General features: G+C 41.9%; 2 protein-coding genes across 11 annotated transcripts in view; one reads left to right on the top strand and one right to left on the bottom strand.

The window, feature by feature from the left end:
* OTX1 (orthodenticle homeobox 1) overlaps positions 1 to 13790 on the top strand; it is a 132377-nt gene extending 118587 nt beyond the window's left edge. The window contains exon 5 of the mRNA XM_053380353.1: positions 13781 to 13790. The gene's annotated coding sequence lies outside the window, so the exon portion shown is untranslated. The remainder of the gene's footprint in view (positions 1 to 13780) is intronic.
* WDPCP (WD repeat containing planar cell polarity effector) overlaps positions 1 to 24569 on the bottom strand; it is a 194110-nt gene that overhangs the window by 73906 nt on the left and 95635 nt on the right. For 9 of the 10 annotated variants that reach the window (XR_008329325.1, XM_053380319.1, XM_053380318.1 and 6 more), the window contains 3 exons: positions 17518 to 18127; positions 14259 to 14447; positions 8538 to 8661 (listed from right to left, as the gene is read on the bottom strand). Coding sequence is in view for 9 of the 10 variants with exons in the window: in XM_053380319.1 (XP_053236294.1) it covers positions 8538 to 8661; positions 14259 to 14447; positions 17518 to 18127 (923 nt within the window). In the remaining variant the exon portion in view is untranslated. The remainder of the gene's footprint in view (positions 1 to 8537; positions 8662 to 14258; positions 14448 to 17517; positions 18128 to 24569) is intronic. The other variant, XM_053380323.1, reaches the window with a different exon arrangement.

The following is a 24569-nucleotide window of genomic DNA, read 5'->3' as shown; positions in this document are numbered from 1 at the left end:
GTATCTGTTTTGTTCTTTCATTTGTTTGTTTTATAATTCAATAAAATGCTATAAAAATAATAACTCAGGTTGTAATGATTACTGAGTGTATGCAGGGGTGGACTTTGGTAATATGGTACCCTGAACAAAGACAATGTTTGGTGCCCCCCCCCAATATTTCTTATTTTCATGCCCTCCTACCTCTTGTCTGCTGTTCTGCGTATGGTCTCAAGTGGGCAACATCACAGCTGCAGCAAATCAATTGCCAGTCTGACCGGGGCCTAACTCTGAGTATGTACCAGTATAAATAATAGGTTTTATTATTATGTTTATTTTGTGGCCCTTCGTCTTGACAGCCTGTGCAGGGAACCACCCACACTGCCCTAAATCTGGTGCTGGTGTATGTAAAGTTCATTGAAAATTCAGTAGATTCTGCTAGTCATCAAAATCAGCAAAGAATGATCTATGAGCAAAGCTATAGTTTAACACTGCCCACAAATCTGAATTTATCAAACTGATGTTGGCACACCAAGGAAGGAACAAAGGGTCCACCTTAACAGTATATTTAGATCTAAAAGTATTCGCATCCATGTTCTCTTATACATATGCATATTCAAATAAACTAAATAGAGATTAAAATTGCTTGAAAAAAGATTGATAATCTTGTGAAATCTCCTGTTATTGAGGTTATATTCCTCGTTAATAAATATTGTGGCATGGTTCTAAAGAGGACGTGAAATGCTACAGGACACTCCAAGCTCTGAGGCTTGGGAAGGCTAAGGTAGGAAAAGAGACCAAAAAGCCTCTGCAGCTGTTGGTGGTGGTACTTGTAAGATTTCTAACTCACCCTTCACCTAAGGTCCCAGGGCAGGTGATGATTTAAAAATACAATATACTGAAAACAGTTTAAACATGCTGAACATTTCAGAACCATGTCCTATGAAGAAGCAAAGATGCACAGAACAAAGACACTCTAATACTTATTGGCTGGCCCTGGTGGTGGTGGGTCTCACTGCCCTTCTTATATGTACTTCTTTTTTTGTGGGGAGGGAGAATATGCTGGCAATAGAAAATATTTTTAGTTATTTATAACCAACAAGCAGTCTTAGACATGCTCATTGACCATGTAAGCGTATTCCTGGTGCTGAACTGATAAAAGGAATACTGCTACATCCCCCCTCCTTTTCAGTAAGAATGCACAATGTTTAGAAAATCATCTGTGCCTCAATTTTAATTTATAAACCTTTCCTTGTAAATGAAGAAGTCTTAGAACCTGCCTCACCAAGAAGTCCAGTGAAGGATGATGTGTGATATGTAAATGAGCATTTAAAATCCTTCCAAAGGAAGACAATGAGAGTAATGAATATTGGAAACAATTTGCATGTAATTGAATCCAACAGAAATTAAGTTTTAATTTGTTCAAATTCAAAAATGCATATGCAAATTTTTAAGTATTTGGAATATCGTTGGAGCATTTACTTAACATCAAGCAATTGTATTTAAGCATAAGAACGGTTGATGAAAATAGGTTAAATCAACTACAGTTACCAAACATTTGCTTTAGGGCTTACATGATCACTTTTAATTCAGTTATTTCATTTAATATTTCAATTTAATAGTTTACTCTTTCATTCATTTTCTAGGCAACCTGCCCATTTCTTAAGGACTAATTATTCATAAGAAACAATTTCCTCATAAATTCTCCTATCAGCAATTTTTGGAACAGAAACAATAGTCTGGTTTTACAAAATGAAAAACAATGCTACCCACACTGTGTAATATTTACTTTTAAACTCAAAATAACTAAAAAGGGAGAATGCTTCAGTAACAGAGAATATATTATGATGGAATATCAATTCCATTTAGAAGAAATGCAAGAGATCAAAAAGTATTTGAAAACAGACTGCTTAATCTGATAAAAGGAATGACAAAAAAAGACAACAAATTTGAAAAAGTATTCCAAGAGATTTAGAGCCCTATTTTTTTAGAAAAATAGTGGTGTATTTTGTAGTTACTTACAGTACATTCCTATATAAATAGAGCAAAATCAGCTCCAAGTAGAATGTCACTGCATATTTCACTGATTGAGCAATAGCAGAAATTCTATTGAACACAATTCAATTCACTTTGCAGGGTTTAATATTTACCACAGACCAAGCCATGGTACTGTCATCAGATAGTATGCAAAGATATACACCCTAAATTTCAATTAAATTAACATTTGAATATTTCTGAAGTGTGCATAATCAGCTATTAGCACTTAAGGTACAGTCCACCCCCTCCTGTACAACCACAATATTACCAACAGTGAGCTTCATTGGTACTGTTCAATTGACACAGGCTACCTGTGCCCAGAGGATGAGTGGTCTAGATCATAGCTGGCAACCTTCCCTTTTTTGCTGTAAATTCCCTTATTCCAGCACCGTTTCCCGCTGCTTCCCGCTGCTATCCCGGATTGTTAGATATCCCATAGTCTGTCCCTGGGACAGGTGAGGCTGCTGATCCCTTATTTTCAAATCTGAAAGTTGACAGCTATGGTCTAGATATGTGAAATGTGCCTGTGAAGTCTTCTTTCTGATCAGAAATTATTTCTCATACAAGCTTTGTTTTGGAATGATTATTTATGTGGTGTGGAAACTAAATGTCAGCCCTTACACAAATAAACATACACTTCAAGGTTAGAAGGATGAGCATCCACCATCTACTACTCAGTGCTCTGAAAATCTCACTGCCCTTTATGTGGTCAGGTGTATAGTTTATAATCCTCAATCTCATAGAATCACAGAATTGTAGTCCAACTCCCTGCATTGCAGGAAATCTCAACTAATACATCCATAACAAATGGACACCCAACTTCTCCTTAAAAACCTCCCAAGGCAGTCCGCACAACCACAACCTCCCAAGGCAGTCCGATCCACTGTCAAACAGCTCAAACAGTCACTGTCAAAAAGATCTTCTTGATGTTTAGTCAGAAGTCCTTTCTTGTACCTTGGTGTAATTGGTTTGGGTCCTGCCCTCCACAACAGGAGGAAATAAGCTTCCTCTATCTTCCCTGTGGAGGGACGCGGGTGGCGCTGTGGGTAAAAGCCTCAGCGCCTAGGGCTTGCCGATCGAAAGGTCGGCGGTTCGAATCCCCGCGGCGGGGTGCGCTCCCGCTGCTCGGTCCCAGCGCCTGCCAACCTAGCAGTTCGAAAGCACCCCCGGGTGCAAGTAGATAAATAGGGACCGCTTACCAGCGGGAAGGTAAACGGCGTTCCGTGTGCTGCGCTGGCTCGCCAGATGCAGCTTTGTCACGCTGGCCACGTGACCCGGAAGTGTCTCCGGACAGCGCTGGCCCCCGGCCTCTTAAGTGAGATGGGCGCACAACCCTAGAGTCTGTCAAGACTGGCCCGTACGGACAGGGGTACCTTTACCTTTACCTTTATCTTCCCTGTGACAGGCCTTGAGATACATGAAGATGGTTATCGTATCTCCTCTCATTCTCCTCTATACCTATCTGGACATAAGGACTGCCCAATACTAATTGAAGTCAGCATCTGTGGAATTTGTTGTTATTGTTGTTAATGCCAGATAATGAAATATATTTCTTTTCTGTGTTATATTTGCAAAGATTGAAGAAGTGTGTACTGGATTACCATCACACTGCTTTCTGAGATTCTAAAGACGCAAAATAAGGCTTTCACTCTTGGTCTGAATTAGTGGAGTGTGTACACACCCTTTAGGGTGGAAAGCAACCACTACAATACAATGTATGTGTATATCCTGCCTTTAGAACACTGGTAAACAGTGTGACGATGGCATAGTGCAAATAACTAAAGGAACTGACAGGAATGTATCTCAGAAAGCACACTGAAAAGAAATCTAAGAGTATCAGTACAAGAGAAGTACTGTACAATTAAAAGCAAGTGAGAAATGGTTATTTGAATGAAGTAGAAAAAGTGCAAAATGTGGAAGGCTTTGCCAATCATTCCAAGGTCCATTGTGGTTTTTTGGCCAGAAAACTGCAAGCAGCAGCAGTTTTTCTTCTTGCTAAGCAATTGAGTAGAATACTGCCTGCTTGTCATCTTTGCGTAAGTAAGACCGGCATTCATTTTTCCTTTAACAGAAGCGAGACATTCATAGGGTGGGGGGACATGCAATGTTTCAAAAGTGGGCAGGGAAGAAGGAGTCCTCTGTAGAGCCCCCTTCTTCTAGGATATTAGGCTCTGAAAGCAATTAAAGCTGGTTTATTGTTGAAAAGATATATTGTTGTTGCAACGTCCAAATTCTGTTTCTGCATTTCTCACATGAACAGACCGAGGAGCACAACATGGTTTTGAAATAGTTCCTGTGACAGTAGTCCGTATGGAATGAGCTGTTAAAATGGTGTTCCTATGGATTAAGGAATTTTCTGTATGGCAGCATGCACTTTACTATATATATTGCAGTGGTATAGAGAAAAACATATAAAAATCCCCCCATCAGTGTGACTGGAAATTATAGAATCATAGAATCATAGAATCATAGAGTTGGAAGAGACCACAAGGGCCATCGAGTCCAACCCCCTGCCAAGCAGGAAACACCATCAGAGCACTCCTGACATATGGTTGTCAAGCCTCTGCTTAAAGACCTCCAAAGAAGGAGACTCCACCACACTCCTTGGCAGCAAATTCCCCTGTCGAACAGTTCTTACTGTCAGGAAGTTCTTCCTAATGTTTAGGTGGAATCTTCTTTCCTGCAGTTTGGATCCATTGCTCCGTGTCCGCTTCTCTGGAGCAGCAGAAAACAACCTTTCTCCCTCCTCTATGTGACATCCTTTTATATATTTGAACATGGCTATCATATCACCCCTTAACCTCCTCTTCTCCAGGCTAAACATGCCCAGCTCCCTTAGCCGTTCCTCATAATAAATTAATAGATTACAATGTGACAATAGTTGATGCTGGGAACAATTTAAAGGCAACTTCATAGGATGTCCATTTCACATGCACTAAATCACATATAATTGAGTAGCCTCAGTTTCCTTTTATGTTGTTGTAAGAATGAACGCATTTCCTTTTCACAGTTTGGCTCTTTTAATTTTGGCAAAGTTCTGAGACGTTCAATGAAAGAGACTGAAGAGGTACATAGAATTATTCAATTAAAATTATAATTCAAACAGTAAAGCTGTAGCTGCTTTCAAAATGTATCTCATACGTTCTTTTTATTAGAATCTCCTTTCCCTTTGAATTTCCCACACTCCTTATCATTTTTATTTTCCTCTAAGAGAAAATATTTTGTTGCCATAGCAATCTCTTGTAGGGATGTTGCTAAAATGGCTTTCCTTCAGGCTTGTAAATGCTGCAACTAGCATCCCCACTGCACACAACTCCTCCCTATCTCTTAGGGTCCTCAACCTCTTACTGTTTAGGAACTCCTCAATAGTCTACCTTTATCTTAAAATACAGGCACACTCCAGCATTCTCTTCCAAAGTACTCTGGGCTGAAAACAGATGTTAATTAAAAATGCTGATAAGAACCGATGACACCTGTTGTTTCACACTTATTTTGCTCAACCCTGTCTGTTAAATCCCCGCTTTTATTACACTAATTCTCTTCAGCTTTTCTTCTGTTCCAGCTTTAGCCCTCTCACTCTGGTGATCATGTAAACTTAACAGTATGTCTTGAAAGCTACATTTATTGAGCAAACATATCAGCATGTCTACACACCAAAGGCAGCACTAAAGCAGAGGGAACTAAGGTTAGGGATGAGTAGCTGCTTCTACTAAAAATCCCTATTGTGTTAAGTGTGATATCTCATCAGTTTTTAAAATGTAGATCAACATTTGGTAGTAAAAATTAAGAACTCAACGCACTTTTTCATGGTTGTAGGACCAGCTTTTCCTGAGACCTGTGGACAATAGTGGCTACAGATGCTTTCAAACTATTGAGCACATTACATCAAAAGTTTCACTCGTTTACAGTGAACCTATACAGACAGCATCAGGGCCTGCTCCAGACAGACCCCTCCTGTGTGCCTTGACTGAAAGGTGCTATATAAAGGCAACAAATAAAAATAATAAAAATACAGTGAAATAAAGTCCGTGTCTTTTTTCTCATACTTTTGCTAACTGATGCTTCAATATGTTATGTAATCCTTCTCCACACTTGTGTTGATGTCATGAAATCTCCCTAGCTTTGATCATTTTTTTACATGGGTAGCTTATGGGTAACCTGAACCGGGAGGATGTTTCAAAAGACGTGGGAGATAATAGGAGAAGCTGCCACCATTGCCAGGTTGAGGACATTCTAAGAAATGCTGTCTACATGACACAAGGTCATCATTTCTTTGGTATACACATTATCCCCAAACTCAACCTCTGACTTTCCAGAATATCACTTGCTAAACTGCAAGAGCATACCCTTGGACGCCTGCCATGAAGGGGGCAGCAGCTATTGCCTTCAGCTGCGTGCCAGTTTTTACCTTCTGGGAAGCTAGCAAAAGTCTGGATCATCAGTTTACTACCAAGTTAGCACTACTTAAAGTATTTGTTATATCCATTTTGATTCCAGTGAGCCACCAAGACAGGATCATAGCCTTTGCTTTACTTTAATAATGGAGCTTGATCATAAAAATGGATGCTTTGTGCTCCAGATGACAGCAATCTTTTAAACTCTTGCCCCCTTTTTGTTGCCAAAGAGGTACCGAATGGTCTTGATCTCAAGTTATACAGACAAACGAGGAGAGGTACTTTAAGCCTGCCTTACGAAGTCCATTAACTACCTGCACCCCTTTCTTCCCTCACTGGTCTCCCAATTTCTCCAAGGAACCCCCCCCCCGCCCACTCCCTCCTTTTAGTGCTGCGGACAATCTCCCCCCCTCCTCTTCCTTGTTCATTCCCACTTCTCTCTGTTCACTCTTATTCATTCAATCCCCTTTCTTTCTATGTTCTCTACAACTTTTTAGAAGACATTTCCCTTCGCCTGTCTTCCCACTGGTTCTTTCCTCCACCTTTTCTGCTTTTTACCATTCTATTTTGTGCCAAAGATTCACCTTAAGGACCACTACTCATATCCACCTGATACCACCCATTTGCAAGATCCCTGCCCCAGAATATTCCTAATTGGATTTGAATCTTTTCCATCTATCTGTTGCCACCTCTCCTTTCCCTTTCATAAAATAAGCCTCAACCCTCCCACCCCTTCTCCTCTACAAACTTCCTAGACAACCTATCAGTGCCCCAAACTCGCATTCTTCCTCCTTGGAAAATGGCTTCTAAGCACCTCCATACCACACAGAAACACTACCAAGACATTCTCCTGGTGTTTGCAACCTCTGGCGAGTTACTGAATCCACCCTGCGGAGGAAGGGGTGTGTGGTGGGTGCGGTCCGCCCTGGGTGTCATCCCTGAGGGGGGTTTGACATTGCCGCCCCGCCCCCTGGGACACTTGCCGTGGGCAGCACCCTCCTGGGACGCTTGCCATTCACCACGGGTGGCACGCCCCCTGGGCTGCTTGTTGCGGGTGGCACGCCCCCTGGGCTGCTTGTTGCTCGTGGCACCCCCCCGGGACACTCGCTGCTCACTGTGCCCCGTGGGCACAGCATGTGCGCCGCTCCAGGTGCCAGAGCAGCTAGCTCCACCTTTACTCTGTGTTCATCACTCTTCAGTTCAGCTTTCTCTTTCGGTCAGAATTCTTTCCCCACTATCCCTCCCTTCCACACCTTCCCTATATGTTCCTATGTACTCTTTAGACCAGTTAACTTGAATGACTGGCTTAAACTCTATAAATGCCTGTTGCTAGGGTTGCTTAAAAAAACTGTTCCAATTACATCTCTTCAAGATTAATAAATTAAAAGGGAAAATTAGAATATTTAAGTTTCTTAAATTATTTCTCTCTGTTGTTCCTTCCCTCTGTTAACCCTTTATGGGAATGCTCTGTGGTCTCTATTAGAAGATCTTAAAGACATGTCAAGGTTGAATACACATTTTGCACCTGCTTGCGTCTAAATGGTACATTTGGTACATTAACCATAAAATTAAGAAAGTGACCTAATATAAGGGGTCAGTTTTGAAAACTGATTTTAATGTTGGGGTTGAGACCTGAAATGTAGATAATATAATCATTAAATTTAAAGAGTGAGGAATAAAATTGACCAATTTTAGAAGTTCAGTGTGAAAAATTGTATTAGGCCACACAATGCTAATTTACATTTTTAGTATTCATTAAACTCAGCTCCTGCTAACAGTTATTAGTCTAAACACAGAGCATATCCACAGAATCACTCGCTTCTCTATAAAATTGAGGAAAGGTTGACTTTTAAAATGTGATTATAGCAAAACAAATGAAAACAGCGCCTTATCTACAATCAGTGCTTTTTTCTGTGGGTACTCTGGGACACTTTTTTCTAGAATAAAAGCACTGTCTACAATGCATGTCTTGATAAGAAGGAAAGTCTAGCTAAACAAACAAAACTGATAATAAATGCTTTCCCCCCCAGGGCAATCTTTTAAGAAAATGTGCTAACCACATTAAAAGGACAAGGTTACTGAAATGGGTAATTAATTTGAAGTTAATAAAAAATTAAAGCTGTCATTCACCTGAGCAGATGGTGGAAGAATCTTCTTGCATATCTGCTGACCTGGTCCCTGTATTCCAACACCGTTGTCTCAGAGAGAGGCCTTGTTGGGGCATAGAAGGTTCCGAGGCTTGCCTCCAGCTGAGCTGTGGAGTTCAAACACAGCAGCAGTGAAACAGTGAAACCCCTTCACCTATAAGAAACTGCTCTGGTTTGTAGTCAGTCAGGTTTTTCAAAGACAGACACAATGAATATTGCCAGGAAGGTGAAGTAAAAAATGTGACAGGTGGTACAAAAGTAAACCTATGTACAACAACTGAGGCAGGATCAATGATGATCTGTAACAACAACAAAGCAGCTGTCAAAAGAACAGAGGCTGTTCTCTAATTATTTCTATGTGGCAATAATGACTCATCAGCATGATAAAATATGAACAAAGTTCTTCCTTGTAAATATCAAGTTCCAGTTTACTTATTTGTCCTTCATAGCAACATAGCTCTGGCTTTTCTTAAGCTTCTCGATTGTGCCACAGGTCAACAGGTGAAGAACTTTTCCTGTGATGGCCCCTGGGGAATGGAATTTACCTCAACGCACATTTCACCACCTCTGCAAGGAGCATTGACAACAGCAGGACTGCTTTTCTGCCTTCAGAATTATTCAGGGTGACTTAACATAGCTACCAGAAGAAGGCTATCTTAATGAGAGTATATAATTGCTACATTCCAAAGTACCGTATTTTTCGCTCTATAACACGCACCTGACCATAACACGCACGTAGTTTTTAGAGGAGGAAAATCCGTAGGCATGCCACCCGTAGGCATTCCCTCCATAACACGCACAGACATTTCCCCTTACTTTCTAGGAGGAAAAAAGTGAGTGTTATGGTGCAAAAAATACGGTACTTCCTTCCCAAATCAGCAGCAATTTCTCCTTTGTAGCATTTTTAAAAAAGTATTGAATGTTTCTCTTGTCCATAAATATTTCAAGTTTTCACACCACAACTGTTCTCTTTTAGTTTGCACACAGCTGCCGGCCATGGAAGAAATAACTGCTTTGTGGGAGGCACCCATAGTAAGGTGCTTACAAAGACTTAAGAACACATTCGTTTGCTCAGGCTCACTGGTCCATTTTAGATATTGTGTATAATCCCTGACAATGCTCATTGATAGTACCTGGTTTAATTTTATGTATATATTAATACTTATTTGATAGGTTTGAAAGTTTTTAACATTTAAGGATTGAAATTTTATTCTGTAAAATACTTCAGGATCCTTGGATGGGAAGTGGTCTATAACTCATTTCAATAAATAAAACCTATTATGCTGGTCATTGACAGTAACAATGAATAGCTTATTTGAATAAATAAAACTGAGAGCACACTATTTATTTATTGACCATCTTTTTGGGTATAACACAAAAAAGAAAGCTTATAGTACACTAATAAAATATGTTAAAGAAATTAAGCAATCAATAAAAATAATAAAATAATAAAATAAAATGTGGCATGAAAACTGCAACATTAATAAAAGCAGGGGCTTTCACCCCATCTGGAGGAAGGTGGAAGTTCCTACAGTACACTTAGGGCTATCCTGCAAGTAGTTTAAATAACTAGGCGAAAATATATTTAGGTTACATAAGGAAGTGTTGGGATTAATGACAGGCCATAAACCAGGCATAGGCAAACTCCGGTCCTCCAGATGTTTGGGACTACAATTCCCATCATCCCTAGTTAATAGGACCAATGGTCAGGGATGATGGGAATTGTAGTCCCAAACATCTGGAGGGCCAGAGTTTGCCTATGCCTGCCGTAAACCCTTGATTATAAACACTTGCATGCATAATGCCATTTGGGGATCCTTCCTTCTACACTAGACTTTCCTTCAGTAACAACACTATTTGCTCATTCACTTGCCTGAGATTATTATTTCCAAAATACAGCATTCTTATAATTTCCTCATTGTCACATTTCATGGGGTTGGTGGGGCAGTGATATTTAGAGCTTCTGTCGCTGGGAATAACAGCATAAAGCTTTCAGAAGTGAACTATTGTCTCACCAGGTACGAAGTGGTGGTTGGTTAGGCATGTAGCCCTGCCTTTCTACCTGCCTGCCCATCACTCATTTGTTTTACTGCCCTTCCCTTGCCCTGCAGTGAAACTGTCAATTGGTGTTGGCAAAGTCCTGTCAGTTTCACCAATGTCAGTTTGTTTGCTTTTTAAATTAACACATTGCTAAGTGCACCAGTGCTAGTGTGCTCAGATATCCTTTTCATGGAAAAAAGGAACATCTTAAGAAGACACACCCAAATCATCTCCACCCCTTCAAAGAACAGGACGAATGGTGGGTGCAGGGGGAACAGGGTAGACAGATGGTGCAAAGGTTCAGTGCGTCTGGCAGTTAACCAGAAGGTTGGTGGTTTGAGCCCACCCAGGGACAGCTGTGGGCAGCCTGGGGCAGCACACGTGCCCTGCCCCCAGGGGCGGGGCCAGCTGGCCACAGGGGCACCACGGGCCCTCTGAGGAGTCTGCCTGCCTCCTCCCACTCAGCCGCCCTACAGCTGAGGGGGAGGCAACGGGTGGACTGTTTGGGGCAGGGCAGAGCCTGCGGGCACTCAAGCCATCGCGTCACTCCCAGGAGAGATGCGTGGCTCGGGCGTGCTGCAGACCCCACACTGAGTGCCACCCGCCATTTTACCACACACACCCTCAGTGGGGACAGCCGGGGCGGACTGCACCTACCACAGCCCCCTTGCTATGCCCCTGGCTGTGAGCAGGATTCCTGCATTGCAGAGGGCTGGACTAGATGACTCTCGGGGTTCTTTCCAACTCTGCAATTCTATGATTCTATGAAGTTTCCCTAGCTTCCATTGCAAGAGAAAGCTTTAGGATTTGCTTCCCCCTTAAGGGGCATTGGAACAGCTTGGGGATTCCCCCCTCCCCAGTTTTGTCCTAGCTGTCAAACATTTACCCTTCTTGGGCTTTGATTGCCTCCCCTGCAACTAGAATCATAGAGTTGGAAGAGACCACAAGGGCCCTCGAGTCCAACCCCCTGCCAAGCAGGAAACACCATCAGAGCACTCCTGACATATGGTTGTCAAGCCTCTGCTTAAAGACCTCCAAAGAAGGAGACTCCACCACACTCCTTGGCAGCAAATTCCACTGCCGAACAGCTCTTACTGTCAGGAAGTTCTTCCTAATGTTTAGGTGGAATCTTCTTTCTTGTAGTTTGGATCCATTGCTCCGTGTCCGCTTCTCTGGAGCAGCAGAAAACAACCTTTCTCCCTCCTCTATGTGACATCCTTTTATATATTTGAACATGGCTATCATATCACCCCTTAACCTCCTCTTCTCCAGGCTAAACATGCCCAGCTCCCTTAGCCGTTCCTCATAAGGCATCTTTTCCAGGCCTTTGACCATTTTGGTTGCCCTCCTCTGGACACGTTCCAGTTTGTCAGTGTCCTTCTTGAACTGTGGTGCCCAGAACTGGACACAGTACTCCAAGTGAGGTCTGACCAGAGCAGAATACAGTGGCACTATTACTTCCCTTGATCTAGATGCTATACTCCTATTGATGCAGCCCAGAATTGCATTGGCTTTTTTAGCTGCCGCATCACACTGTTGGCTCATGTCAAGTTTGTGGTCAACCAAAACTCCTAGATCCTTTTCACATGTACTGCTCTCAAGCCAGGTGTCACCCATCTTGTATTTGTGCCTCTCATTTTTTTGAGTGGTTTCATGTGGATCGGAGCTTTCCAAACTTTTCATGTTGGTGGCACACTTTTTAGACTTGCATCATTTCACAACACAGTAATTCCGTTTTACTAGCAAACCAGAGGTTAAACTAACCCCTTTCCAGCCCTGGGAGGAGAGCAGGGAGCATTTGCACGACACACCTACACACTGCAGCTTACACGCTAACACGTCAGGACACACAGTTTGGAAAGCTCTGGTGTAGATGTTAAACAACATAGATGACTGCTGGGTGAGCGCAAAAAAGGAATAAAATTCTGTTGTCATCTAGAAGCAAAGTATAATTGATAGAAATCCCTCTCTTCCTTTAGCTGCAGATACAATTTGATTTGAGATAACAGAGGGTCCTTTCAAGGCAGATGGGCAAACTGAATTTTAGTTAATCAAAGTTTTCAAGTGCTTTAAAGGTGTTTGACCTGTAGGGAAATTTCTCTCTCTGATATGCTGCCATAAATGTCTGTTTGAACTAACCAATTCGGTATTCAGTGATAATTATCGTTTAGTTCTAAGCATAGGTACATTTTATTTTATAAGATTTGATAGCACTGAAGGCTCTAATAGTCCAGTGTTATGAGCACTGGCAACCTGTTAGGAAATGAGGTTTTGCAGTATCTTGAATCTAGACAGTGAGATAAGCTGAACTTTGAAGGTGTTTCCCTTCAAAAGCATCAATCAATTTTGATTAAAATTTAATACAGTAGGTTATTGTGGGGGGGAGGCATGCTCTCTTGCTGTTGCTGTTTTCCTTACAGCATGTTTTGCACTTCTGAAATGCTACAGCCCACATGGAATATGAGTAAGTATTAGCACAGTTACAGATTCATTAGATAGCACAGCTTGATGTTGACGGCAGAAATGAAGATCTCAAAGATAACCGTCAAATCATTACAAATGAAAGGGCTGTCTGGGTTCCTCTAATAAAAAGAAAACAAATTACCATGACAGGTTTTGTTAGGCTTGTATAGGATAAATCCTGGATGGCATAAAACTCTACTGTAAAGCAGAATTAGCAGGGTTGCATGTAGGGAAGAACTCAACAAGACAGCTATATATAATACAAATATTTTAAAACAAAATTTCATGAAAAGCCTCTCCCTCCCACCCATCCCCGCCATCTTCTACTTTCCCACTGTGTACTTTCAGAAGTTTTCCAAGAGGAGATTTTGACCTTGTCTGCTGGAATATTAAACATAGGTAATCAGTCCTGCATCTCACACTGCAGTGTAGGGATTGCCTGCCTCAGCCTGATGGCCTGGGGGCAGGTTTGGGCAGCAAGCAAATTTTCTAATATCTGCTGCTCCCCATATCCTACACCCCCTTCTTACCACAAAGGCAAGCCTGGTGCCCAGCTGCACCTCCATGCTGAGTCATGGCATGAAGTTTTCCTGCTTAATTTTCCTCCTATCTAAATCCTGGGAATAGCACAGTTCTAACACACACACAGCTATTCATTGGAGAACCATCCCACCAGGATCAAGCAGAGATGAGCCTGAGCCTTGAATTGATCTGTCAATGTAGGGAGGTTTCAGACATCACTGTAGGCAACAGGGGAGATACAGCAAGCGGAGGAAAGAAGTATGAGGGTATACAACAGGTAACATGTAAAGCTGATTGATGTATTTCTTTAACCAATCACCACTGAATAAATTCAAATTATTAACAGTTATCTTAAGAAAAAGTCTCCCCAAATGAGGTTTTTGATTCACGAAGAGGAAAGTAATGTCCATGCATACACACCACTGATAACAGTACGAAACAGAATGGAACATTTCAACTACTATTTCAGTTGAAATGATAAGTTTGGTGCCCGTCTTTCTTAAACAAGAATAAATTGATATATGATACTGAACATCTTCTGTTTGCACACAACTTGATTTTAACACAAGTACAAATATAACTCTGACCATAACAAGTTAAGACTAAAGTCATCTGTTCAATGTCTGCTATTATTTTCATGATTCAGCTACTCATATTTATGATATGCAGAAAAATGTACCTTCTCTTGTAAGATTCAGCTTTTGTCTGAGAAGATAGTTTAGTATGGCACTTAGGCTTATATAGCATTGATGGCCCATTATGTTCCAGTTCATGCTGCTCAGGATATTAATTGCCTCATGTATCTCATTCTGATGAATATACTCCTGGATGATTTCTACAAGGCCAAGCTGGCCTCTTGGGATGACACCTGTCAAAGGAAACAAGACAATTGTGGACAAAGTTAGTGCTTTCCAACAGTGGCAGACATTAAGGATTGTATCTGTTGGTGGCTTTGTGCTAGAATCAAGCACTTCTGCTCAGCTAATGCAGGACTCTTGATGTTCACCTATCCCTCTGTGACAAAGAGGCATTTTCTCCCATTCTACTTCACAGTTAGGCTACAGCAGAAGAAACTACACCAGAAGACATTTCATAGCTATGAAAATGCCTGATAATAGGGACAGAGTCTCTATTAGGGAACCTGCAATGCTTCAAGGCCTATAAGGTTACGTACCTTTAACAGAAAAGCACTTGTGACACCAGCTCCTGGGGAAACCATCAAGGCCTGAGAAAACAGTTAAGGCAGCTTCACTCCCAGCTTCCCAGGGGCCTACTTGAAGACCTCTATGCCCCAAGGGAAGGCATCCAGGTCAGGGAGAGTATTGTCATCAGTTCCCGGATAGACTTTTGCTATTCCATTTTTAACTTTCTTTTTTTAAAGTATTCTAAAATTGTAAACTGCCTTGGGTACAAGAGACAGTATATAAATGCATCTCCCTCAGCTCCGTTTCATTGGCCTCAGCTCCGTTGAAAACCATGGGGCTGTCCAGGCTCCATGCAATCGGAGAGGGCGCTTCGGAGCCAGACAGTCAATAGCCCTGTTTAACTCTGCATTCCAGCGGGCCACCAGGGAATCAGCTGAAACGCCATCAACATGGGATAAAACATCCCTTACCACTCTCTGGAAACCATTTGGATCCATTAAGTGGCAGGGGCGGACCATCCAAATCGTCCCACCTCCCTGCAGAGGGGAAGGGTCGTGGAGAAGTCCAGTTGCACCAGGAAGTGATCTGTTCATGGGTCATCTGTTTTGTTTCACTTTTACTTAGTGTCAGATCACCCACATCCATAGATGTGAACACCAGGTCTAAGGCATGTCCATGACTATGAGTTGGGCTAAACTTATTCAGGGACAGCCCCATGGAGGCCATGCTTTCCCGAGCGGTCCCTTGTAAGGTCGTGTTGGCATGGATGTCAAAATCCCTTAGGACAACCAAACTAGGTGTCTCCAGGAGAGCACCTGCCATGACCTGAAGCAACTTGGGCAGGGAATCCTTGGTGCAGCGGGAAGGTCAGTACACCAAAAGGAATCTAACTTCCAGAACATGCACTCAGAAAACCGGGTCTTCCCAACAGGACGCCTGGTGCATGCTATTGACTTCCTAAAAATCACTACAACCCCCTCTCCCTGCCCATATTACCTGGGTTGCTGTGCATAAGAGAAACCTGGTGGACAAGCAGTGGCAAGAACAGGCCCATCTGTTTCATCCAACCAAGTCTCTGTTACACATGCTTCTTAAATTAAATAAGTATTATATTTAATTAGATCTAGAGTTATATTAGTTTTAGCTACCAAAGCTATTAAACTATGCATAAAAAGGTCAAGAGAAAAAACATCCAAATGCTATCCTAGATATATTTTGGAGGATATTTTAATATTGTATTTTATCTAATGAACAAGATGAGTCGGGGCAACAATATCTCAAGCACAGTATTGATTTGATGGAAACCCACACAACAAATTTTAATGTGTGCTAACTTTTAACCATGGAGGTAAGCATCTTCCCATTTGGGTTCTTGACTTCTCTTGGGTGGTACATTTCCAAGTGACCTACTTTGGTAAAAAAAAGGTGACAGCCAACTCACTGCCTAATTGATTTAGGAACAGTACCCAGGGAGACAGTCCAATTAAGTTTACAAGCTGGCAATTAGCAGAAAGGCCTCTAAATCCCTGTGCTGAGAGCCTGTTTGTCTCAGAAAAAACACAAATGTGCGAGAGATAGGAAAAGGAAAGCTGTGCTTTCTGGAAAGCTGTTGTGAGTCGGAGCCACAGGGGAGAACTGTGGAGAACAAGGTACATGTAGGCAGAGTGCCTTCTGTTTTGACAGGTAACTGGGTAATTTAGAGGCATTTAAAAATAGACAACATGTATGAATACATCAAATAATTGTTTTAATTATATAATTCCATGTAGATGTCTGCAACTATTAAACACACTACTGGACAAAATGTCTCAGGATATCTAGAAGGGTCCCCCCCCTATTTACCCTATTTTATTGGGTAACAAGGACAATTTACAAATAATATATATATGACTAATTCTGCACCTATGTTTGATTGTAAACTGTCGATAGTTAATTTGAAATTGGAATGTGTCTATGCGTCTAATTGCAGTGGCAATGTGAACAGACTTCAATTATTTCCTATGCTGATGTGCATGACTGTTTCCTCTAATATCTCACTCTTTCATCTTTTGAAAAGCATAAATGTTAGATTTAGTTTAAAAAAATGGATTTGGACAAATAATATAACAGAAAATGGGTATGGTCTAGAGGCACATTAGACCACCTATTTGCAGATACTAAGCAGGTTTGGGTCTGGTTAGTGAACAGTCTGGGTCGGATGGTAACAATGGTAGCAGTTCAATGGGGGACGGAAACTCAATGAGGCTGGAATGCAGAAACAGAAACTGGTAAAGGAGAAGAAACTGGAGCAAGGCCAGAATCACTGAAGCTGGATCAGGAACTGAAGCAGGATCAGAAGCAAAAGCAGGAACTGACAACAGCAGGGTATAAACCATGTTGCTGTGGCCAAGAACCAGGGGGAAATGCTGGCCTTATATACTCCTCTTGGGTTTGCCTCCAGGAGCTGCACATCTCCTGACCTGGCCACACCAGCCAGGCCACCCTCGACTCCAAGAGAAACACAGCAAGGGCCTGGTTCTGCTACTCCTCACTGCACTCAGGGTCTGGCCCCTGCAAATACTCATGGTACTCCTTACACACGGATGGGTGCTACATGTACACTGTATTGGGGTTTATGACGGAATGAATAGAGTATATAAATATAATAAAATAACAAAATATCATTATTTACACTATTTGCAATTTGAACTGCTTGAAAAACGTAGAAATCCCTTTCCTGTGGATTCACTATGAAACAGCACCAGTTAATTATAGAACATAATCCCTTCTGCCACAAACAGTGCATCAACTTACCAACTTTAAAATGCAGCACTCCAATAGGTCCTTTGTCAAACTTAAGTAAGAGAAGATCATGGATATCTACATCATCCATACTTGGACATGAAACTTTAGGAGCAGCCCACTGGATCTGGATGAGGCTGCTGGATACATCAAAATGTTCACTGAACTGCAAAGTTGATTTGGTTGAGAAGTCTTCAGCTAAAACCTGCATTTTAATTGGAGATAGTGCCATGTCAAACAGCTGAAGCTCCCCTTGTGAACTACCAACCAGGACTATGGCTTCACTGGGGTGGCAACACATTAAGACAGGCAATAGTTCTGCCTGTGCTGATAAAGTTACTTGACGGTAGGCTTCATATAGGACTATTGAAGAATCTTCACACCCCAGAACAAGTTTGTCTTCTGTAATGTTCCAGCAGCAGCTGATGGCCTTTGATAGCAGTGGTATTTTGGTGACTGCCACACACTGAACTTTATTCTTAACGTACTCATAGATGCAGCTGTCAGCCATGGGCTCGTGGTCTGCATTGAAAGCGTGTTCTACAGTATGAATCTGATAAGGATTACATGAGCTAAAGCCGGCATCAAGTGGATCCCCATCGGTACGTATGTAACTCAGAATCTGTAAAACAACACACACATCCAATTTCAAAACAATTTAGTTTAGCTCTGAATGGATTTAAACAATATAATGCTAATAAATTCTAAAAATGGAAATCTATTATTTGCTTTACCATAGGACCCATTCACATGGCAGATGATAAAATTATTGTAAGTAATAAAATCTATTGTTGCCTTTCAGTCCTTTCCAGTATTTGTTCATTATTAGTCTTGTGGAACATTGTTGTCACAGAAGCTTTGATCTAATGAAAATATGGACAACTCAGACTGTATTTGCTACCAAATCAAAAATATCCATCAGTTATGTAACCTAATCCTTGAATTCTCAGGCCATATCATATCTATTCTTGATTTTGGAGAGAATCGTGCAGCCAACTATAAAATTATGTAGATGGACTTTAATATTCTTAGAAAATGGTATTTTATTTGGTTTTGACATTCTGACCTTTGTGTAAGCATATAAAAGACTGAAGTTATTGAGTGATATCTGACTAAGTCATTGTCAGAGTCTGCTCACTTAAATTAATGAGGTTAAATTACTTGATTTCAATGGGTCTATTCTGAGATTAAGATTAGATATCACCCACGATTATTATTATCATTCATAAAATACCTAAAATTTAGGAAGCAGAAGCACTGTGTTCACCAATGGTCACCAACCTATTTGGGTCTAAGGGTACATTTGGAATTTTGAGAAGGTACCAAGGCACCAATCAGGGAATGGCTGCTGCCCGGGGTGTGGCCTAACACAAAATGGCTGCCACCTCCAAAAGAACAGAATAAGAAAAGGGACTGGAACATAAAATGGTTCAAATATGAAAACATAAATTCATTTTTGTTATTGTTTGATAACAAGAATGTTTGAAAAACTTTATTTTCCCCCAGACAATGCTAAGTCTTGGTTATCTGCCACTGCTATGCTGCTGTGGATTAGAGCTAGAAAATAGAAGAAAGCTGAATCCAAGAATAATTTTGAATTACTACAGACAGCCATATACATGCATAGTCACAATTATAAAAACATACTTAATGCTGGATGGCAAGTATTTTTTTTTAAAAAAAACTATCTTTGTGGAATAGAAAATAATAGAAATACAAGGAAAATATAAATCAAATACATTAAAAACTCACCAGAGTACTAGTTGAACAATACAAGTCCCAACTGGTGTAATGTTTGAGTCTGAATGTCATCTACAAGCGTCTCAAAATTAGGGGTGTATGAGGAAATGATCATAATAATGATTGCCTTTGCACTGTGCTCCCCCCCCCCGACAAAAAAACTTGGGAACCATCCCTGCTGTGAGCCAGGAAGGAAAAGGTGATGGCAATAATGATGATTCTGCAATGCCTCTCTCTCCACCAAAACTCAACTTGGGACCCATCAGGAAAAAGAAACAACTTGGAAACAAGCAGGAAAAGGTTATCTTTGTTATGAAGATCATCTTCATGTTTCTGCATTGGGCTCTGCCCCCAAAACAGCTTTGGAACAGTCCCTGCTGTAGGGTATGCAGGAGAAACAAAAAAGGCTTGCCATGGGCTCATTCACAGTTCTACTTTCCCCATGCTTTCTAGACATGGGTCTGCAGAAAACCAGATAGATGTTTGTTCTCCTTTAGAAGTAAACAGCTGGTTTCCGCAGGAGAAAGTGGTGGGAGAAGCAGAAGTGTGGACAAGCCCCATATCTTCTCTCCTTCTCTCTGTCACACACATAGATTTAGCTGTCAGGCAGCTGTAAGCAACTCCCACAGCCGGTTGCCAGGATCGTACAAAGACAAAAAAAATTCTTACCATTTGCTTTTGATTCAATATTTACAGAAAGAGGCTTGGAACACAGCCTCTTGGATAATGGTGAATCTCCACCCCCCTCCCACTTCCTCATTCGTCATCATCATCTCTACGGGGGCCGCTTAGTGCCCTCTGTCTTTGAGCTCTTTGCTCTCCTACTTTTAAGGCTTGCCGGGTTCTGGGAGATGGTGGGTCTGGTGAGGCAGTCTCCATCATTCCTCCTCTGCCCAGTTCTGACATTAACTGTGGGGTCTCCCAAGCAGCTGACTATTCCATGTGCCAGCATGCAGCAAAATAACACACAGCTGTAAAGGGAGGATTTCTGCGTTTCTTACCATAACCCCACATTTTCAAAAAGTTTCTCAAGCAGCAGTTTGTGACTTTTACATATGGCTGGCAGGCAGCAAATTTTTGTTGTGTTTTTTTAAAGATATTTATTGAGATTTTCCACCTTAATACATTAAAAAATCAAAAAAGAAAAAACAAAAAAGTTAAAAACACATAAAGTTTACAATCCGTATTTTCAATAACATATTTCCCTGACTTCCCCACACCTCCCCTTCTTATATTCCAATTCAAATTGTTAGTTCAACAAGTTCTTATCCCCAATTTTTGACCTTTTTATATTTAATTCATTTTAGAAAAACCAATTTTAACTTATAAACATCAATATTTGTACATCAGTGCTCATTCTTAAAACCTTTTTCTAAAGTCGACCCAAATTCCCTTCCACGAATTCCCCAATTTTCATACTAATAACAAAACAAAATAAAAAACAGATTATAATTGTGCACCCTTTGGATTCCCAAACCCCACCCCCCCTTTCCCGGTTTCGATCCCCAACAAATGTCCATCAGTCTTAGTCTACTATCAGCCTGGAGACCTCACGTCCGAGGCTCTTAATTCTCTTTCAATTCCTCTCTGCCGGTTTTTTGGGTAGTCCTTAGTATTAAACACCAGATCTCGGAGAAGCTCTGTCCCAATAGGGTCCATGTTTCTTCCAGCCAGACCTCCATACTTAAAAGTGGAGCCCGAATCTTGTTTCTTACTCCTTTTAAGTCCAAATGTCCCGAAAGCTCCAACTTCTACCTTAATCAAATTTGTAAACCGTAGGTCTTCAGATCTCCACATAAGGAGATCTCTCCATTCTTCAATCTCCAATTCAGACCAGATTTTCATCATCCAGTACTTATTTTCCTTTGTAACCATCATGTCAGGCCTCTGGCTCTCCTTTGTCATCTGCAACATTACATCTCCTCCTTCCTTTTCCTCAGAAACAACATATAACTCTTTTTCCACACTCTCAAATCTCTCAAGTTTCTCTTGTCCAGCTGCATGAACTTCATGAGTCAAGTCCTTATCAAATTCAATGAATTTGTTTACTGTTAAGTCCAGAGTTGCAACATTTATAGCCAAAACATCAATTTGGCCTTGTAACTTTCCCAAGAGAAGAAAAACTCTGTCCAATTTAGCTTGAATTTTTCCTCCTTCAGCCATTCTTGTAATGTCCCAAAACCCCCTCTAGAGGGATTTTGGTTACTTAATCTTCCTTCCAGTTCAAATCCAAAAATCAAGTTAGTTTGTATCAGTTCTTCCTTGTTTTCAACAAAATATAACCAAATTGTAACAAATATATCCAGCAGAGACAGCAGAAACAAAGTTCTCTTTTTCCTTCTTGACAGCTAATTTGACAGCTGTCAAGCTCTTCTATATCTCCTCAACAGGCTCTCTCGCGGATCACTCCCGGGTCCGGGGGGGTGGCACTTCAGCTCTCAAAATTAGCTCTTATCCTCCAGTAAAATTACTTATACTGCCAAATCGTGAAATTAATGTCTTTTACCCAATAAAGAAAAAGAAGTTCTCTCGACCTTAGTTAACTAGTCCTTGCTTTAAATTATTTACAAGACGGGGAGACGGACTTCCTGTTTGCGCCTTCCCCGATCGTGCCTAATTCAAAAAAATTTTTTTCTTTGCAAATCCAATTTCCGTACTACTCACGGGTTGATGCTTTTAAAGTCCAATTGTTCACAAGAAGAAGTCAGCGCTCTCCGACCATGGCATGCGGCTTCACTCCGCAGGAGAAGCAGTCGACTCTCAGCACCGCGCCGCTCGCCCCGTCCCCCGTTCCAAAGCCTTTAAAAAGGCTCCTTCGCAGGTCGGGGGGGCACAAATGGTGCCCGCCGAGTCACCAGGTTCACAGGCTTCAGTGCCTGTGATTTCTGAGGGTCCCCGCGTCGCCGCAGCGGCAATACCCAAATCCTGCAGAGCCGATTCCCTCCGGAGCTCGGAGGGAATCCGCCATTAGTCGATGGCGCTAACCCGGAAGTCCGGCAGGCAGCAAATTTTTGACAGCTGATTCCCATGCTTCTTCCCCTACCCAACACACAGATTTCTTTATTATTATTATTAACTGTATGTCTGCCAGCTGCTCCATGCTGTTGGCAGCAGCAAAATAAAATAAACAGAGAAGCAAACTGGTGGATCTAAGGGCTAGAAAGTAAGACAGAAGCAGGAAAAGTGCACTAAAGGGGAAAACAGCCACTCCTTAGGACCCCAGAGATTCCTATTGCCTGGTATCCAAACAGTTCTTATCAACCACAGCTCTGACTTCACTCAAGGGCTAAAAACACTGACAGGCTGGAGCCACCAGGCTGCTACATTTGAAAGAAGTTGCTTAGAAGTGTACCTGCAAATTTTGCTTTCTAACTTTTTTCTAGATGGGCTAAAGAAAGGTCCGAGCCTGGGTCCTCTGTTTCTGGGTGCCAATGAAGGCCGTTGTGGATGCCATGGTGCCCACAGGTGCCAGGCTGGCAAACCCCACTGTACACGGATTAAAGACAAAATAATCCCTGCCCACATCATTATAATCTAAAATACATGACACAAAAGGAAAAAGAGATGTGTAGAGCAGGCAAGAGAAAAACAAACAAACAAACAGCTACCAATTCTTAATTCTTCTAATGACCAGGTTGAATGGAAAATTCAGTTGGGGTGGCACTCCAAGGCAGCAGTTTCTCAATCAAGTAGATAAAGTTGAAATGAAGCAAATGAGCCTTTTATAGCAGCTCTTAACTCAGCTCTGACCTATGTTATAAAAAGTGACTATGTAAACAACAGTACAGTGGTGCCTCGCAAGACGAAATTAATTCGTTCCGCAAGTTTTTTCTTCTTGCGAGTTTTTCGTCTTGCGAAGCACGGTTTCCCATAGGAATGCATTGAAAATCAATCAATGCGTTCCTATGGAAACCGCCTTCAGACCAGGTCCGGGGACAGTCTGTCCCCCGACCTCTTCTGAAGGCTGGGGGGGGGGGCAAGGACTTCTCCGCTGTCCGGGGGCTTTTAAAATGCTGGCGGGTGGCAGCACAGCCTTCGCTGCCGCCTGCCAGCATTTTCAGATCGCCCCGGGACAGCGGAGAAGTCTCCGCTGTCCGGGGGCTTTTAAAATGCTGGCAGGCGGCAGCGAAGCGTTCGCTGCCGCCCGCCAGCATTTTCAGATCGCCCCGGGACAGCGGAGAAGTCTCCGCTGTCCGGGGGCTTTTAAAATGCTGGCGGGCGGCAGCGCAGCCTTCGCTGCCGCCCGCCAGCATTTTCAGATCGCCCCGGGACAGCGGAGAAGTCTCCGCTGTCCGGGGGCTTTTAAAATGCTGGCGGGCGGCAGCGCAGCCTTCGCTGCCGCCCGCCAGCATTTTCAGATCGCCCCGGGACAGCGGAGAAGTCTCCGCTGTCCCGGGAAGGCAGGCGGGGGGAGCAAAGACTTTTGCCCCCCGCCGGCCTTCAGAAGAGGTCCAGGACCTCTTCTGAAGGCTGGCGGAGATTTCCCTATGGGCTTTCTTCTTGCGAAGCAAGCCCATAGGGAAATTCGTTTTGCGAAGCACCTCCAAAACGGAAAACTCTTTCGTCTTGCGAGTTTTTCGTTTTGCGAGGCGTTCGTCTTGCGAGGCACCACTGTATCCTATTGGTTAATAAGAATGAATTCTGTAAAAATTAAGAGCGCAACATTCTGAAACTGGGCCCCTGTTTGTCCATTCTGATTTTCTTTTTAGTATTTTGATTTACTGTATTACCAGTTTTATTTCATGTTTTCGTATACCACACTGGTATCTGTATACCATATAAAAATTAGTAGGCCAAAAAATTTAATGAACAACAAAAACACTGGGATTTCCAACTCATGTCAGTAGATTCAGAACAAACAACTACAGAATAATAGATGAAGAAATGTGGGTTCAGTGACCCATAAGGCTAACAAAGTTAGACTGAAACAAACATGGGAAAGTTATAATAACTGAATTGTGCAAAAGATATCACAAAGTATAGTTTGGGAAAGGGAAAACAATCATGTTACTGAAAGCAGTCATGCTTTCTGACTATTTGTCAAAGAACACTACTGCAAATTAGTCCCGGGGGGGGGGGAGGCTCTGGAGACACACTGGTAGTAGACAAATAGGTAACAGAGCAGTTAGAGCTTTCTTCAAAAAGAAGACTAAAAATAAATAAAATCAATCATAAAAAGTGGGCATACAGCTGTTCATATTTGTGTATGGAGAGAAAGACTTTGAGAAAAACATTTTCCCGCAGTTATACCTGATGAGTTTGAGACAGTGTAATAATGGAAGGAGAATGGCGACATCCATTCTTTGAAAACTGCAATAAGGGCA

Source organism: Podarcis raffonei, chromosome 3 (genome assembly GCF_027172205.1).
Source record: "Podarcis raffonei isolate rPodRaf1 chromosome 3, rPodRaf1.pri, whole genome shotgun sequence".
Taxonomy (NCBI): Eukaryota; Metazoa; Chordata; class Lepidosauria; order Squamata; family Lacertidae; genus Podarcis; species Podarcis raffonei.
The sequence above is the reverse complement of the archived record's forward strand: the minus strand, read 5'-3'. Positions and strand labels throughout refer to the sequence as shown.